This window comes from Podospora pseudoanserina, chromosome 3 (genome assembly GCF_035222485.1).
Source record: "Podospora pseudoanserina strain CBS 124.78 chromosome 3, whole genome shotgun sequence".
NCBI lineage: Eukaryota > Fungi > Ascomycota > Sordariomycetes > Sordariales > Podosporaceae > Podospora > Podospora pseudoanserina.
Genome location: NC_085922.1, coordinates 2,625,168 through 2,642,310, shown reverse-complemented (window position 1 = coordinate 2,642,310; position 17,143 = coordinate 2,625,168). Strand labels below are relative to the sequence as shown.

At 51.4% G+C, this 17,143-nt stretch overlaps 5 protein-coding genes across 5 annotated transcripts; 1 reads left to right on the top strand and 4 right to left on the bottom strand.

Moving 5' to 3' along the window:
* Positions 1 to 381: 381 nt before the first annotated feature.
* Positions 382 to 5,207, bottom strand: QC764_307610 (uncharacterized protein; the record flags this gene model as incomplete). Its single annotated transcript, XM_062945868.1, has 6 exons — positions 4,944 to 5,207; positions 3,948 to 4,626; positions 3,729 to 3,879; positions 3,173 to 3,388; positions 2,862 to 2,924; positions 382 to 2,308 (listed from the first exon to the last, which is right to left on the bottom strand). The coding sequence occupies exons 4-6, from the start codon at positions 3,328 to 3,330 to the stop codon at positions 382 to 384; spliced, it is 2,148 nt and encodes a 715-aa protein (XP_062801905.1). The 5' UTR covers positions 3,331 to 3,388; positions 3,729 to 3,879; positions 3,948 to 4,626; positions 4,944 to 5,207.
* A 1,290-nt stretch (positions 5,208 to 6,497) lies between these two features.
* Positions 6,498 to 8,051, bottom strand: SEN54 (tRNA-splicing endonuclease subunit sen54; the record flags this gene model as incomplete). The annotated part of the gene is made up of 1 exon (XM_062945867.1): positions 6,498 to 8,051. One exon carries the CDS (start codon positions 8,049 to 8,051, stop codon positions 6,498 to 6,500), a length of 1,554 nt encoding a protein of 517 aa, XP_062801904.1.
* Positions 8,052 to 8,321: 270 nt separating this feature from the next.
* On the bottom strand, positions 8,322 to 9,721 carry CYP10 (Peptidyl-prolyl cis-trans isomerase cyp10). Its single transcript, XM_062945866.1, has 2 exons — positions 9,157 to 9,721; positions 8,322 to 9,101 (listed from the first exon to the last, which is right to left on the bottom strand). The coding sequence occupies exons 1-2, from the start codon at positions 9,232 to 9,234 to the stop codon at positions 8,661 to 8,663; spliced, it is 519 nt and encodes a 172-aa protein (XP_062801903.1). The 5' UTR covers positions 9,235 to 9,721; the 3' UTR covers positions 8,322 to 8,660.
* Positions 9,722 to 11,050: 1,329 nt separating this feature from the next.
* QC764_307580 (uncharacterized protein) lies at positions 11,051 to 12,398 on the top strand (the record flags this gene model as incomplete). Its single annotated transcript, XM_062945865.1, has 3 exons — positions 11,051 to 11,137; positions 11,218 to 12,102; positions 12,156 to 12,398. The coding sequence occupies 3 exons, from the start codon at positions 11,051 to 11,053 to the stop codon at positions 12,396 to 12,398; spliced, it is 1,215 nt and encodes a 404-aa protein (XP_062801902.1).
* Positions 12,399 to 13,784: 1,386 nt separating this feature from the next.
* Positions 13,785 to 16,657, bottom strand: CTA8 (Heat shock transcription factor; the record flags this gene model as incomplete). The annotated part of the gene is made up of 2 exons (XM_062945864.1): positions 13,785 to 16,134; positions 16,191 to 16,657. 2 exons carry the CDS (start codon positions 16,655 to 16,657, stop codon positions 14,253 to 14,255), a joined length of 2,349 nt encoding a protein of 782 aa, XP_062801901.1. The 3' UTR covers positions 13,785 to 14,252.
* Between the last annotated feature and the right edge of the window lie 486 nt (positions 16,658 to 17,143).

The following is a 17,143-nucleotide window of genomic DNA, read 5'->3' as shown; positions in this document are numbered from 1 at the left end:
TGTTGAGAGCGAGTAAGGCTGCCAAAGACACATATCTGATGTTGTACAGTCCTAAAAAGCAAGGGGACGCTCGCTCTTTGTCGACTCCAATTACATAGTAATGTTGGTGTGTTGTTGCCATGAGGAATATTAGGTGCGTGTCGAAGCAAAACAGAGCAAGGGGTATACGCGCTGCTAGGCGTAAAATAAACAAAAAAGCCGCCGTGAAAAAGTGGAAAAAATAAGGTACAGCCAGTCGTCCGAGCAAAAGAAAAGGAGGCGAAGAAACACGCGCAACGAAATGCAAATTGATGATCCCAGCCCTGCCCCCCAAAACGCCACCAGCCCAGAGCCACCAGGGTATAAAAACAAAAAATGCCGCAAGAGAATCGCCCGGTCCTACTAGAAGCTCGGCTTCGTGAGGACGCGGTACTCCACGTAATCCTCCCCGTCTATCTGGATCAGGAAGGGTTGGCTGACCAGAATGCCCTTGAACGGGCCGGTTTGCTTTCGCTCGTACCTGATGGTACCGTTCATCAGGACGTCTCCTTCGTAGCCTTGGCCCTCGTTACGGATGCGTGTGGCCTCTTGACTGGCCCAAACGTTGTTCAAGCGAGAGATGTTTTCACTGAAAAGCTCTCTGCGGTTGGCTGGGGTGGCCGATGACTCTCGGGGCGTGGCGGTGCTGCTGGCACGCTGATCAATGCGAGCCTGCGCCTTCTCAACCTTTTCAATCCCGTGACGGGCGAGCTCATGAGTCCTCTCGATCTGGGCGATGGCCGACGATGACTTGCGGTTAGCAACTCCGAACTCGGGATTAGGGAGTGAGTGTCGGCCGCGGAGCCCAGTTTGACGACGAGGCTCGTTGGTCTTTGAGGCAGGCGAGCCGGAAGCAAGACCATGAGTGACGCCATTAGCTCCCTCGATCGAGATCTCAACGTCGTTCTTAGTGACGGAGGTCCCCGCGGCGATGTTCAAAGCAGCACGCTTCTGAGCCTCTTGGACGGCTTGTATCTCGTTTCGGGCGCGGTCCTCAGGTGCCTCACCCTGGTCGAGCTGGTGCTGGCGAACCCTGCAATATTCCTTGACCTCATGGCGGGAGAGACCTTTGAGATGAGGTTCAAACTCGAGAGCGTCCCAGGTGATCCACAGTGCACCAGGCCCACTAGGGAAGTTGCCATCAGCGATCACTCTACCATCACGAGTCTCCTTCGCAAGCCTGATCCTGAACATGTCATTAGCACCCAGGATACCGTAAACCGCGTGCTTCTCAATCGGGTCATCTTCACTGGATTGTTTCCAGTATCCCAAAACGATGCGAGTTGGCCGGGTTCCCGGAAGGGCCTCCGCGGGCTGTTGAGGGGGGGGGGCAGGCTCTAGCTGGGCTGAAGTAAAGGATCCTGTGACCTTTCGTTTCTTGGACTCGGGACGGCTGGGAAGGGTGGCAGGATCGGGTATCACAGCGCCGTAAGCAATGAGAGGTTGGTTGGCCGTTTCAGGGGGAGGATTGGTGGTGACTCTCTCAACCGCGAGCTCGGCAGCTGCTTTGTCGGCTATGTTGCGCTCCTCGGGGCTCTCATTTTCGCCAAGATTATCGGCACGGATCTTGACAAACTCCTTGATCATGTGATGATTGAGACCAACAAGGTGGTCTTCAAAGACAATCTTCTCGAAGATGACCCAACTCCCACCGGGGCCAGGGGGGATCGGGTAGCGTTGATCAACCTGACGTTTGTCGCGGGTAGTTGTCTGGATTCTGGTTCTAAGGCGATCCCTCGAGTCAATGAAGCCGATCACGGAATGCTTATCAGCCTCATTTTCGACCTGAGAGTCGCGCCAATATCCAATGATGACACCTTTGACGCCTCCAGAACCATGAGTCTTGGCAGGCCGGGCTTTGACACGACCTTCGTGAGGACCAGGGCTGTCGTCTTGGATAGAGTCAGCATAGTAAGTGGAAGTCCGCTTGCGCTTGCCGGTAAGAATCGCAGATGGATCCATGTGGACGTCAGCTATATCGGATTTATCCTGGTTGACGGGCAGCTTCCTGTTGGCTTTGGTGCCAACAACGATCTCGTCTTCCAGGTGATGAATGACAGGGCTCGAATCGACACTCATGAGATCCTGAGTTTCGTCGACGGGAAGGCTCGAAACGACACTCATAAGATCGTCATCAACCAAGTCCTCTGTCGTGTCTTCGGCAGGGTTCTCAGCAGCGTCGTCAGGATGATCCTCAATACTAGCAGTATCTGTTGGAGAATCTGGTGGGGGGGTGAGCTCTTCGTGAAGTTCGTCCTCTTGGAGTTTGTGCCCATCCAGATCGGTACGTCTAGCGACACATTAGTTGACTGCATATGAAAACAGAACATCTGACTGACAGGATGAGAATGTGTTCGAGGTTGTATCATGAGATGCTTTGAAGGAGTGTATACAAACCAGGAAAGGCAACGAATTGCTCTTCGAGAGCCGTGGCCAGAGGAGAAATACTGCAGCAAAACACTTGTCTGTCTGAGCCACCGCGGTAGGAGATTGTAGAAAAGTGGGATTTTGAGGGCAAGGGGGTGCAAATTGTGTAGATTGTGCTCAAGGCAACAAGGGACGCGAAGCATAAGACGTCATAAGCGACTTGAGCCAGGTTGGAGCTCACTTCAACATTCCGACCTCGAAGTCTGTGCTCGAGAGGGCTCAAAGTCCTCTGAGATGGCAACAACGAAGGCTTGACGAAGCCAACAGAATCATAGTCAATGGCTCGTAGCCAAAGTGTATCCCAGAAGCCGATCGACTTTGGCAATGACACTCGTCATCTGATCGGCCACCAGGACTAGAGAGAAAGAGAGGAGACTGGCCTGATGTGTGTTTCTGAGGCTCTGGGGATGACTTACTTGTCCAAAGACTCTTGCTGAACTGGAGTCTCAACAATGGGCGATTCTGGCTTCTTGATCTCACTGGGACGACTGTTGTCAGCGTGATGAAAATAAGCAAAGTTTTGGGAGCAAGAGAGCAATTAATAAAATGTTCCACGAAAGCTGTGATACCGTGCGCATACGACGCAGACTGTGTTGGAAGAAAAAAAATGAAAACCTGGCTGAGAGCAAATGTGCATAGAAGAACTGGCAGGAACGAGTCGCATGCCCCTCACAGCCATTGCCCTCCATCACAATTACCAACACAGAAAATAGAAGGAACGACTTACCCATCAACCGCTTCATCTTTGACAGTCTCGTCCTTGGGTGATGGCTTTGGCGGTTCAACCGATAATGATGTAGGCTCATCCATCATGGCAGTTGGGGCACCTTCTCTCGCAACAGGCACGGAGACGGTAGTCTCCATCTTGTCTGTTCCAACTGACATCCGTAGATAGTCAGTCAAGGCTCTGGGTGTTGTGTGATTTGCTGATATGTAGCAGTGTCTTTTGGGGATTGTCAGTCAGCGATGTTTAGGCACGAAGACGAATGGCGGAATATGAATCTTGGTGGATAGGGTCCAACTGGGTGGCAATCCAAGATGAATAATACGAGACAGAGCTCGTGAACAAAAGCCCACCAAAGACCTGAGCAAGTGACGAGCCAGAGGGAAAACATCAAAAGTTGCCACATCTCAACCCATTACATGAAATAAAAAAACATTTTGACCAAGTGTGAACACGCATGCAAGACCTTGTCGTATATGACGTGATTTGAAAAGAGACACGAAAAGAAGCACAAAAGCATTGATAATTGCAACTAGATAAAAAGAACCGAAATACTCACGTTAATCAGCAAAGTAAAGCTTCAGTTTGTTTGTCGCAACACCCAACAGGTGATGCTGATCCCCGACTTTGCGACAAGTTGAGAGGATCGGTTGAGCTGGGAAGGCTTGGCGCGTGGATGTGTTTGTGCTGACCAAGTCGACAGGATGAAGCTGATGATGATAACAAGATATTAGTTGCGAATCAATCAATCAAATCCAGAAGAGAGCCCTTCACTTACTTGGATGGCCGAGCGTAAGACACAAACAGTGAAGTTTGTTAAGCTCGAGTTGTTTTTGTTGTCCGGATTCTTTCCACTGGGACGCGCCGAGACACACACGAGACTCGGGCCGGGAAATTCACTGTAGTGCGTGGGTGCGCAAGTCGCTTGGTTAGGGACACTTTGCTGCTGATGATAGAGAGCGATTATCTGATAAAGTTGAAGCGGAGACAAAAGAAAAAAAAGTCGCAGAAAAGAGGCAAGAGGTGAAAAGAGGGAAAGTGCGGTGGGCAGACTAGGTGATTTATTTAGATAACAAGGTGGGTGGGAATTGAACCGAGGGAGACAAGGTTAATAATTCCTGGGGTGTGTTGTGTATTCGCACTCAGTTGCCGGGTGCTGACTTCACGCAAAAGAAAAAAAAAAAAAAAAAAAGGTACATATCACAAGTACCGAGCTCTGCTTCCTGCGTAGGATGGATGACGGGATGATTCACACTGGGCTTCAGCCAAATTGCACGAGTTCCATCGAGTAAAACTAACTAAGCGAGCTTTTACGCTGTTGCCAAGTTCCAGTCTTGCCATTGTGAGATTGAGACTGTCGAGCAAACATACCACCCACTTTTAATAGCTCTCTCTGATGTAGTTCCACATGCCAGATTGATGGAAGTTCACAATCAGATCTATCTCTTTTGTGATGTCTGGCCCCTCTTGGCAAAAAGCCGCTTGTCAGAAAATGACTCTTGTCAAATGATGCTTGTCGAGAGAGAAGGAGAGAGACAGCCAGACAGAGAGGAGGAGAGTTGTTGGGAATAGATAAATGGAACATAAGCGGCCCAGTTCCCTGCATTCGCACCTTCTAACTTGAGTATTCACGCAGGGCTGCAACTTTGCAGGGGTTGGCTTGAACCATCTGAAACATGGTGTCTGTTGCATCAGTGTGATCCAATGCAAAGCGTTCATCATCTCTGGCGACACAAGATAAATAAGGCGATATGTGCTTTGCTTCTTCTCGCACCTTTTTTTTCAGCGACTGGTCATCTGTTTTCTCAGAGGAGATACTCGTGATGGGCCGAGGCAAGTAGGACCGAAAGAAGATCGAGGAAGGAAGCGATAAGTGGATAATAAGTCGAGTGTGGTGATAAGCGTCGATATCTCTCTCCGTTAGTACCATGCTGATCACTTGCGTGTCAACTGGCCACGAATTAATAACCGTATTATGTTGATAAAACAAGACCTTAGTTTTGACTGATGCCCCTCTGTATCAACCATTATAAAAACCTGGAAGCCATGAAACTGGCAGGAGAGAGAAAGAGCTTTTTATTGCAAGAGCGGTCTCGAACTTGTTGCCCATTGTGGGAAGGAACACGCCCCACTTTAGTCTATTCTGATTGGTCATCTCTACAGCCAACTTCTCAAAGCCTAAAATCACCAATTCCAAGATCGAGACGTCAGGTGGGTGGGACGCCATGCTTTCTCAAGGTTACCTATTTTATTTGTCTCACCTAAAAGTGGTCGTAAGAAAAATGTAGTCCTTTTTTTTTGTCATCTTCCGAAGAGCCGGTGTTTCCAAAGAATCATGGCTTCCTTATCTTTGGAGAGCTCTTGGTCTTTGACTTACCTAGACTCACTTCCAAAGGCAGGCTCGGAGATATCCATTTTAACCAACCCCGAAAACACACCTTGTCCAACAAAACAAAGCACGCCACTTTTCCATCATGTGATCCCTTTCCGAGTCACTATCCCATGATTCGACAGAAGCGGGACCTACAGTAGTTGCCTATCCTAGGTCCTACTTTTACATGCGGCCTGTCCAACAAGATAGAATGCTTCTGATCGAGATGACAAGATAGGCAGACAGGAGCCACGCAATCCCGGAAACACTATATCCTACTTCCTCAGAACTCAGCTCAGTCAAACCAACTCCTTCACAGCCTTCAGACTCGTACCAATAACCCAGCCACTTACCACCCAACATGAATACCTACCTCCCGCATCTGCCCAGAAGAGTCGGAAGAGAATCTCGCCACCAACCCTCCCGTTCCCAATGGTTGACGGAGGCATCCCCCATTTACATTGCCTCTCTGTCAGTGCATTCAGCAAACCTCAGACTTTTATTTGCACAAACCTACCAATCTCTGATGCAGTTTGTGTGTACCTAGGTTGTGAAACCTTCAAATTTCCTATCAAATATCGAGATGAGATTACCGTGCAACAATGTGTCAATAAGGATCTCGTTCTCAGTGTCACATTTGTTTTTCTCGAAGCAGTTGGCTTCAAAGGAAACGCAGCTCTAGTGGGCTGTCATGTTTAGAATACAGCTGAGCATCAGAGCTGTTGACATAGACTTTGCTCGGCTTGAAACTGCATAAATCGCTTAGCCCTGGTGTATCTCGGGATACCAGCAATACCTGAGTAGTATCTAATTGCTTTGATTCAAAAACTCGAGGTGCTTTTCAGTCTCTCACGCCCCTTCAAAAAGGGCTTTCCGCATACTAACTGCCGCAAAGGTCAACAAGGCATAGTTGAACTGGGTATCATAACTGATCTATCCATCTATTTCTCCATCGCTCTAACCAGTACTTTTCACCCTTCCGTCTATCCCCCCCCCCCCCCCCCCTCCCCCTTCCTCTCCCACCACCTCTCCCACCCCTCCCGCCCCGTCCTTGATTCCTCCCCCTCTCTTCCCACCCCTATAACTCCCATTCCTCCCATCAAACCTCTCATAAATCCTCTCCTGCCCAAACCCCCCTTCTCCCCACCTCATATAATTAATAACCCCATGATCCACCACCGCCATCAAAACATTCCTCCACCCATTCTTCAACCTAGCATACAACCTCCCATGATTCCCCTCCCACTCCCTCTTCGGCGGCGCCCAAGGCGTCTGCTCCAACAACCCAAGTATCTCCTCCATCTGCGGCACCTCGCTCTCCTGAGCATCCACCACACTCAGATAAAAGTCCGGGCTTGGATGCCTCAGTTTTGTCCATTTTTGGGAGGACTTCCACACCAGAAAGTGAATCTCATATGGTGCTATCGATGGGAGAGGAAAAGGGAGGACGGGGGAGGGGATGTGCCTTTCTATGAGGGAGAGCTGAGAAAAGATTTGGTTGTAGGAGCGGTAGAGGCCTGGTTTGAGCAAGGGACCGGATTTGGGCGGTGATGGGGTGAAAGAGGGGAGGAGGGAGGAAAAGAAGTTTTTGATTGTGATGTTGAGACGGTAGGAGGACTGATTCGGGTTAGGAGGGTTAGGAGGAGCGCGGAGGACGTTGTAGCCGCAGCGTTTGAGATTGGAGTAGACCTGAAATTTTTGGAGCGAGATCTTCCCGCGGGTGCCGTCCAGGCCGATGAGGAGGGCGTAGGCTGCTTGGAGGGAGAGGGGGAAGCCGTCGGCGTATTCGTCTTCTTCGTCTTCGCTGGCGCCCGTCGGTTGGGTTGATGGGTCGACATCGGTGTTCTCGGCTTGGGGAGCTTCCCCTTCGACAGGGGCGGCAGGAGGTGGAGGGAAAATCTCACCAAACTCTTTTGTGGGCCACCACAGATCCAAGGACCCTCTCTCTACCAGATAGAGCGCTTCCTCGGGAAGCAACCAATCCTTCCCCCTCCCTGGCCTATCCTTCGCCTGTCCCGTCACTGCCCTCCCCAGGTTCTGCGTAGACGTGCTGGACCCCTCCAAAATTACAACTCTGTCCCTGATGTGCCCAAAAGGCTTCCTTTCCTTCTTCCCATCTTCCGCTTTTGAATCCTGCCATTCCTCACCCTCCTCATAGTCCGCCCACCAACCTGGGAAATACCAACCACGTACAAGATTGGCGCCACTGTGAATGCGAGTATAACTCAGAACCTCCTGCATAGCAGCTCTACTCTGCTCGAGGGTGTCGGCCTGGAGTTGTGTGCCATGGGACTCGAAGTCTTTCTCGCCTTTGCGAATTGTCTGCGCGGAAATATGTGTGTTCTTTTTGAATAAACTGGCAAAGACACGGAAGTCTTGTGCTGCAGCGCCTTCGTCTTCGAGGAGGTCTTCAGCGGTTTCTTCAGCTGGGGCGTCTGGGGTCGCGGTGGTTGTGTTTGCTGTGGGAGGAGGGGCCGCAAGGGCGGGGTTATCGTCGTCGTCGAGGGCCATTCCGTGTACTTTTTGTGGGATTCGCCGGTAAAGTATTCGTTGCAGCCAAGATATCGTCTAAATTCAGAGAAACCTTAACTCGAGGTCACAAGCTCTGTGTTTTGTGGTTGGTGGACGGTTGACTCCTAAATTTTTGTATCTTTGCGGCGAGCAGGCTTTCCGGCATGGATGACCCACACTGGAGTGGTTCCCGGCAGGCAGCGCATTTCCACCAACATAACCCGTTATTGGCAAGTCGACCACACACCATTGTACAGAAAGCATCAAAAGTGGTAGAATAAGTTTTCTTCCTTTTTATTGTCTTTGGAATATGCAACCGTGAGCCAAGACTCCGTCAAATGTCCCCTAGCTTCTATGTGGCGTCTCTATGTTGCCTGGCCTTCTGGTTGACTAGTCTTGCTTCTTGGTTTTTGGGTATCATCTTATTCTCGTCGCCTCTCGACTTTTGCACTCTTTCCGTTTGGGTTGCTAGCTGGTGCGTGAGATAGTACTCAACTTCAGCCGGCGCCCAGTTTAGCGCCAAATGAAGGGGGTAGATAGTAGAATGCGTAGGCAGATACATGATGCCGGTCGTGCATTGTAGTTTGCTCCAACCTCCTATCCTGTTTCTCACTTGGCCAGTGGGTTCGCATGTAACGTTACTCTCTCAATCCTCGGTGTCTCTTCTCCGTCCTTCTTGACCGGTCTGCCCTTCTTGTCGACCTCCAGCTGTTCAATCTTGGCCAAAGTAGCCAGACTCTCGTCTCCAATCAGCTTCCCAAACACCGTGTTCAACCCGTCCAAATGTGGCGCGGGGGCGAAACATATGAAGAATTGACTGCCGTTGGTGTTAGGCCCTTTATTCGCCATACTCACGACTCCTCTTTCGTGGTGTTTAAGTGTTGGTCGGATCTCGTCTTCGAAGGTTATCCCGTATATCGATCGGCCGCCTTTCGGGTTATCTGGAGGTGATGGAACAGCGGGCGCGCCGGTCTGGAACATGAAGGACGGAATTATTCGGTGGAGGGGAGAGTTGATGTAATAGTTCGAGGCGCAGAGGGCGAGGAAGTTCTACGAAATGTTTAGTGGGAGCGAAGGCGCAAAGGACATATTAGACAAAACATACCTCTGCAGTCTTGGGGACGGCCTCGCAAAACACCTCAATTTTGAGGTCCCCAAGAGTCGTGTGGAGCGTTACTGACATGGTAGCTGTGGTAGAATCGATCAAGTGTTGTGCTTGCTGAGGTTTGTTGTGACAAAACGCAGTGAACGGGTCTGGGCCCGTGTTGACGTCGGTCGTCTGAACAGGGGCCCTTCTATCAGAAAAGCTTGGCGGGCAGAAGCCACATGCCTTGGGGAGCTATGACCACCATCTTGTTTCATGTTCATGTTGGTGTTCTCGAGATGGACATGACGACACCATATTTTGACTGGGAGAGCAATCGAATGTCTAAGCCTTCCTGATGTTTGTTTGTTTGTTTATGTTCTGGATGGTATCTACCAGGCTCGTGTCACTTATCATTTGGCTTGGTGTACCGGCACCTCGACATTAGCTTAAACCGTCTCACAAGTTTACAACGGACATCACACGTGCCCGCACTTCGATGATTAGAGAGAAGCCCGAAACTCCCAACGTTGGCTGGAGCCAAGATGGTTGCTTTTGGACCAATACATCGGTCAGCAAATGAGTCTAGTTCTGCAGGAACCACTGATGAGGATCCGTCCGCCCGCCGCAAGTCATGATTTCTGATAGTGTATGTGTTTTGTTAGTTGCTGTAAGGAACCACGATCCACTTCGGTTCCCACCTCTCGGCAGCCCTGAGCTTGGACTTGGACTTGGCTCTTCTACTTCGTAGCTGGGCCACTCGCACAGACAGGGCAGACAGGCATTCAGATTTCGATATCGCAAGGCTGCCTCTCTCAGTCTCTCTCACCTTTTTCCTATTCTCATCCCGCTGGCCCAGCAGTTCAGCCGTCTCAGCTCCTGCAGGCAAAGCAAGCCCGCTGAGACTGTCGTCGTCTCTGCCGGGGGCGCTGGGTCGTTGTGTCTTTGTTCCCCCCACTCCACCTATCCCGCTGCCGCTGGTTTCTGTTAGAGATCTCGAAACCTCACATCTCGGACCTAGCAGCTTTGCCTCACACGGAGCCTTCCCTCCTTAATTTATAGGGCCGTGACTATAGCTGCCGACCGCTGGAAGTTTAAGGCGGGCCTTGGTACTAGGAGCTTTTGGAAAAGGACCTACCTTCATACCTAAGTTGCTCCCCCTCAAGAAACCTGAAAGGAATTCCCATTTCCCTTTCGGCCTTGGTTGCAAGGTGGGTATCACTAGGTTGTCGCATTGTAAACTCCGGGGTCGGTATCCCGCTGTGAGATCGCCCAGCCGCAGAGTCCACTGTAAGGCAAGGAACCCGCAGGAACACGCCGGGCTACAATCTCGGCGCAGACAGCACCCAAGTCACCAACGCACCTGAGCGGCCGAGCTCGACGACACAAAGACACACGGCGGCTCGAGGGGTCTTTTCATTTGGCCCCCTCCTCCCCTCTCACACCCCCCCCAACGACTGCTAAAAAATAAGCCTGCAGCACAGCAGCCTCCATTCGTACTCCATTCGTATCCAACCCGTCGTTGCTTGCGTCTTGCAAGAGATCCTCCACCCACCTTGGAAACCCCCCTTCGCCCATTCCCCAGCAGCACCGACACACGCGACGAAAGAAGACCTCGACTCCAGTAAAGTGTGCCTCGCTGCGGCGGACGCCGAAGGTGATGTCCATGGTTGTCGCACCCTCACCCAGTTTATCGATACAGCGCCGGCGACACCCCAGACGAGCCCCTCACCTCGGACAGCCCTCCACCTCGGACAGCCCTCACGCCCGATCCCAACGCTTCAAGCCGACGTCTGCGGGACGGTCCTGTTATTGATGATCGGCGAAGGCCGCCGCGGCTTGCCTGAACGACAATAAACAATAATAACGGTAAAGTTTAATTGGAACCGGTGCAGGCGCCTCACCCACCAGCAAGATGAATAATACAGCTGCGACTGTGAGGATATCCGGGCCTCCAAACAGTAGCTTTCTGGTCGGCTACCCGGGCATCTCGGCGACACTGGTGCGCTCCCCTTCCTCTTCCTAGCTTTTGGTATTCGTATGCAAGTTGAATCGACAGGGCGCATTGCTAACATCGTGTAGCCCAGGATAGTAGGCAAAGTCGAAATTCGGCCGGGTGCAGGCTATACAGCGCCAGTGCAAATATCCATGGTTCGCATATGCTTACAGCGACGAGAAACGATACATCCAGCGGCGGAAAACATGGCGCGGAGGCATCTGGGCACCCCGAGACGAGAGACGGTCGATTTAGTAGGGAAGGAAGTGCTGCTGTTCCGGTGCGTGTCGGGAAAAGAGGCCGAGAGCGTGATTGCGATGGATCTGCCGTTCCAAATATTCATCCCTTTCGGACGGGGCGGCGAAGAAGTAAACCGCCGCATTCCTCCAGCAAGCATCCAACTAGCCAGCCGAATCGCCGAAACCTACTATGAGCTGGTGGTCACAGTCCAACAAGGCTCGAGCATGCAAAACCGATACGCGTTCCCAATACCTCTTCAACGATACGACACCCTCTCCACATTCGGCATGTACAACCGCCCAGAAAGCAAGGTGGTGACGGCGGACAACATTGTGACGCTGGGGATTTCGCTGCCAAAGTGGAGTTATGGGCCATTAGATCCCATAACGGTGTACATTAAGCTCGCGCCAAATCCGGACTGGCTGAACAAGGCGCGGAAGGTGACGATACAAAAGATTACGCTGGCCATCGAGGAGGAGATCACGTTCAACCCGGAAGGAGACGAGCCAACGAAGAAGGTCAGCAAAATCGCCAAACACACGCAGCAGGTAGGGACCAAGATCCCGGAAACTGGATATGTTACCAACTTGGGGCTCGTGTTTCCTGCGCGAGACCTTAGGGATTCGGAGGGTATTGTGAAGAGGGGCAAGCCGGGATTTCCGCTATATGAGGTCACCAGCTTTACGACGACGTCGATACTGTACAAAATTGAATTCTTTTTGACGATCAAGGTGGGTGCGCGCACATGGAATTTTCAGTGGCTCTTGTCTAACCTTTTTGCTAGGCACATCTAACATCTGCCCGCGATATCACATTACGGCAACCAATTGTGATTTGTCCAATGGACCAACAGGCTTGCAAAGAGGAAATGGATGCTATTGAGCAAGCAGCGAAAGATGCCTCACATGTTGACCCAAATAACCCAAAGTTGCCGGATCGAACGATCATCTTGGCACACGATAGGGAGGCCATTCGGTACCTGGGGCTGTGCGAAGTTGGAGGGATGAAGAAGATGCTGATCGAATAACGGCCGACAGCAGATGGATGGCTGGAAACGGGAAGCACCAAACGAAGAGCGACGAACCGCCGGATTCAACCTATCCATCGCCCTCTGGATCGAACTCGCGTCGCGTTCTTTCTTTTCGGTTGTATCACACGAATTTCTTGCGTCAAATAAGTTACACCTTGACTAAGACGCCGTCACCGTTGCTCAACGAGATATTTACGAAGACAACCGTCTGACGTTCGGAAGAGACAGCTCTCGGATATAAAAAGAGTCCCACAGCGCTTTGACAACGACGAAAGAATAGAAGGACCTTGAGGCCCCAGTACACCATGCGCAAGGGCCCGAACCCAGATTGCTGGGAATGAAGAAGCCTTTATATTGCGCTCTACTCTAGCCACTGACCAAATATATCGCTTCAATGGCGGGGGTAGTATTATAGCCCAAATGAGCGATGGGAGCTCTAGATGGACTAACTGACGTCCCTATGGGCCACTCGGCGTGGTGGCCCAGAGAGTTTATTATTGGGGTGATTTGGAAGGCGTTGAAACTTGAAAGAAGGGGAGGGGGTCATGTTTCTGATGACATGGTGTTATATAAGCGGTTGGGATCATGATGGATTTGTTTGATGTCCTGAAATGGACGGGAATACCCCCTATTTTTTGCATCTGATGATGATTTCTTCTGTCAGCTTCAGGGGAAATGGAGGGGGGGGGGCCGTTTGGATGTATATGTACCTATAGTTAAACAACGCCACCCGCAACAAGGTTGGTGATGATGATGAAGGATTAGTTGGATGGAATTTGATGGAGGAGAAAAAGATGATTTTAAGGTGGTGATATCCCAACACCAGACATCCATCCGATTTTATCAGTGTTTAGATGCAAAGTAACACATATGGGCACATACACAGAGTGAAGCGATCAGCAGCCAACTCGCCCAATGTTGTCTCTCTCGGTTTAGCCGTACACACATACACACATACACACATACTTCACACCCCTCTAATTCCCTTTTTTACTCTCATCTCACCAGACCATCTTTATTGAGCTATTTCATAAAGTCATACTCACTTCCCCTATCATCCCCATCCAATCCCCATCCCCATCCAATCCCCATCCCCATCCAATCCCCATCCCCATCCAATCCCCATCCCCATCCCCATCCCCATCCCCATTTTATGCAAATGTAAAGTGTTATGTAGTAAAGAGACAAAAAAATTAACAAACCAAGCAAACCAAACAACCGAGTGGGAGAGTGAGGAAGGTAGGTTTTAAAAAAAGGCAAAAAAAGAAATATGAAAAAACCATAGGAGGATATCTAAAACTGCTAACCATGAAAAAAATAAAAGCAAGAATAAAACACAATAGAAAGCCACCCCACCCAACCCCAGAAATCATCATCATCATCCCAAACCAACCAACCAACCCCATTCCTTCCAAATGATTGTGTGAGTAGGTAAGGTGAGGTGCTGGTTGGTGTAATGATTCCGTGCCCCTCAGCGCCATAACCCCCCCTTTACCATACTTAACCCTAACCTACCCCTAATCCCTAATCCGAAAAACACTACTCTTCCACGTATCCTTCCACTAGAGTTTTGTTTTTTCTGTGTTTGTTTTGTTTTTGTTTATGTTGGGCATGTACCGTCGGGGTCAATGTGGCTACGTCCCTTGACAAGTCTATCTATGACTTGTCTGCAACCCCCCCTTAACAACACCAGGTAAGTTAGCAAAGTCGACACCCTCAAGTCCAACTCCCTCACCAGCCTACACCACTTATCGTATGGCCTCAAAAATAAAGTCCCCCAAATACATCCCCTCTAAACCCACCCCCCATCCCTTCCTCCTCATGATCCTCCGACGAAATGTAAGAGTGATTCTACCCCCTCCTCCTCCTCTTCGGATCCCTCTCCGGACTATCCGTCACCACCCCGTTCCCAACCCCCCCAATCTCACTCCTCGTAATCTCCTCCGTCCCGGCTGGACTAGGGCTATTAGTAGCCGAAGTAGTCTCAAACACCCTCCCCGTATCAAACAAGCCATCCTGCCCATTGATCCCCAGCCCAGCACCCCCACCCCCACCCAACATCCCATTATCCGCACCCGCAACACCACCACCCCCAAACTCTGCCCCACTACCAGGAGCATCCAGCGAAAAGTTAAACTCATCCGGATGACCACCCGCGTTGAACCCATTGAACTCATTGTCCCCAAAGCCGGTCTGGTTAGCAAAGGCATTGTTATCGACAAACTGGTCAAAATCGACAGAGTCGAAATAACTAGTGTTGACGTTGCCGTTCTCGTCCATACCGGGAATCCGGCCAGAAGGGCTGAGCGGACCAAGGAACTGGGTCAGGTTCTCAAGCTGAGAAGCCTGCTGAGCTTGAAGGCGCTGAAGCGCGTCAATTTCTTGCTGCGTCGCCTGGAGTGGTTGCAGCGGCGGGGGGATAGGCATCGAGGCGAGGATGGGAGAAAGCGATAAACCGGCTGTGGTTTGTGGGCTGGCAGCGGGCAAGGAAACACCGCCGGGACTAGAGACAGATGGGATACCGCCGCCGTTCATGGACGCGGCCGGGGTTGTCGCAGCAGAGCCATTGTTCATGATGCTCAGCATCTTGTTGCGGTTCTCGTTGCTCATGCCTGTGACCGGGGTGGTGGCGGCGACGTTGGGGAGGTCGATGCCAGTGCTGTTGACGTTGACGGCGTTGGTGTCCTGGATGATCTTCATCATGCCCTCATGTGGGTTGTTCTGGAGCTCCTTCTGCATATAGGCAGAGGTCGAGGTGGTGTCAGCCGGCGAGGTATCAAACACCTCGGTGACAGTCCCAGACATGCGAGTGTTGTACGAAGTCTGGGGCGCCGGCGAGGGTGTTGGGGACGGAGACAGGGATGTCACCACGGTCTTGTTTGCTTGGTGATGTGGGACAGGAGGCAAGAGACGCTGCGCACGTTTTGGCGTCGCCGACCCAGCAACGTTGGGAGCCCGTTGGTTGACGAAGCCGCCCAAGTCCACCACGCCTCCCGTGGCCATGTTTGTGGAGCCGTGACCTTGAGCATTGGGAATGATGCTGGCCAAAAGATCTTGGACGCTCTGAACCCCACCCTGCTCCTCCAACGACTTTCGAAAGACATTGGCCAAGAAGTTGAGAATGGCATTGATGGAGTTCTCGTGCCGCTCGTGCATGGTTTGAAACATGACCGCCTGCTGATAGAGCGAATTGTGATCTTGCCGTATCTTGTTGAGCATGCCCGAAATCGCGAGTTGCTGCTGCTGGATCCTGTCTATCTGATTTTTTACTTGTATCAGATCCTTTTTCTGGAGCGGACCGACTTCGTGAGAAACGGAGGCCCTGCCGCCCTGTGACGCTCCATGGTTTGGAACACCGTAGGCTTCTTCGGTATTATTGTCCTCCTCGCTCTCCGCCTCTCCGTCCTCCTTCTTGATCTTCTTTTTACTGCTGCCACCCTTTGGCTTGTTGATCAGCCAAAGCAGGTTCGGATGCCCGCGTCGGAAATACGGGTTTGAGTACTCGCTGGGACTCTTGTTTTTCCGCTCGCTCGCTTTCATCGAGTTGTCGGACAGCCCGACCCGCTTATGGAACCCATACATGTTGAGCTGTCGCACAAACGAAGCATAATTGTTATGCTTGAAGAGTTCGGGGATGAGCGTTTTGGCAAACTCATCTTCGTCCAAGACGATAAATGAATCGCCCTTGTCAGACCAGCGGATCAGGTCGGTGTTCCTTGACTCATCGAGAAAGCTATCGAAAGATTAGCAATTTGCAACGTGAACAAAGTGATGAAAGGGCCCGCTTACCTGCTCAGCTTCTGAACAAACGGGGGGATCTGTTTCCTTTTGGCTTGCGCTTCCCTCTTCGCCTGAGCAGCCTTCTCCTCTAGCAGCTCGATGTTATCATGCTCGTCTACAGACGAATTCGTCTGAAGATACCGAGCATCCTCGGCAAACCCGTTCGCCCACGGCTCCCCCACCTGATCAAAATGGCCTCTGTTGCCCGAATGGACAAGAGCGCGACTGTTTCCTCGGCGGGCCAGAGCGTTTGAAGGCGCCGCAATTGGCTGCGCAAAGGCGCCTGATGTCGGCATCATGAACTGATTGACATTTGTCGTTGGCGAGTCGACGAAGCCGTTTCCATCCATTGTTCCGTTCCACCCAAACAATCGATCCGTCTGGACAGGCGAAAATGTCTGCTGTACTGGGGGGATCGGGATCATCGAAGAGGCGCCAGGGGCCGGTCGTTTTCTCGGGTTGTTCGGCGAAGACATAACACTGTGAAGGCGAGCGCGCGCCCAGCCGATTGGGGTTTGCTTGACACCCCTCGATATAGCAGATGGCGGTTCTTGACCGTTAGGCTAGGCTCGCCCTAAGTTTTGTGGCCGGCGTGGTGGCTGCAGCCCTCGGTGACTTTTTTTCTCGCAAAAGGCCGTCAAGAAGCTGAGGCCAAGGCTGTAGTCTTCCTTGTTGTGGGCGGTTTGAAGCACTGCTGAATCCGGTCGATTTTCTGATGAAACCAGCGAGCTCAGCACATAGAGGGAGATGGATCTAGTCGGAGGGTAGACAAGCGAGAGAAAACTCTATTCAACTCAATCTGTTATATACTGTGATGCGGAGAACAGCTTGCTCAAAGGCAGAGGCGGTCCAGGCACCTGATCCACGCGCGGGTCTGTTATTGTTCCGCGGCGCGATATCAATGGCAATGTGTGTGTGTCGGGCCTGCGAGAGTGTCGCAAAAGCGGAGAAGATAGATGTCT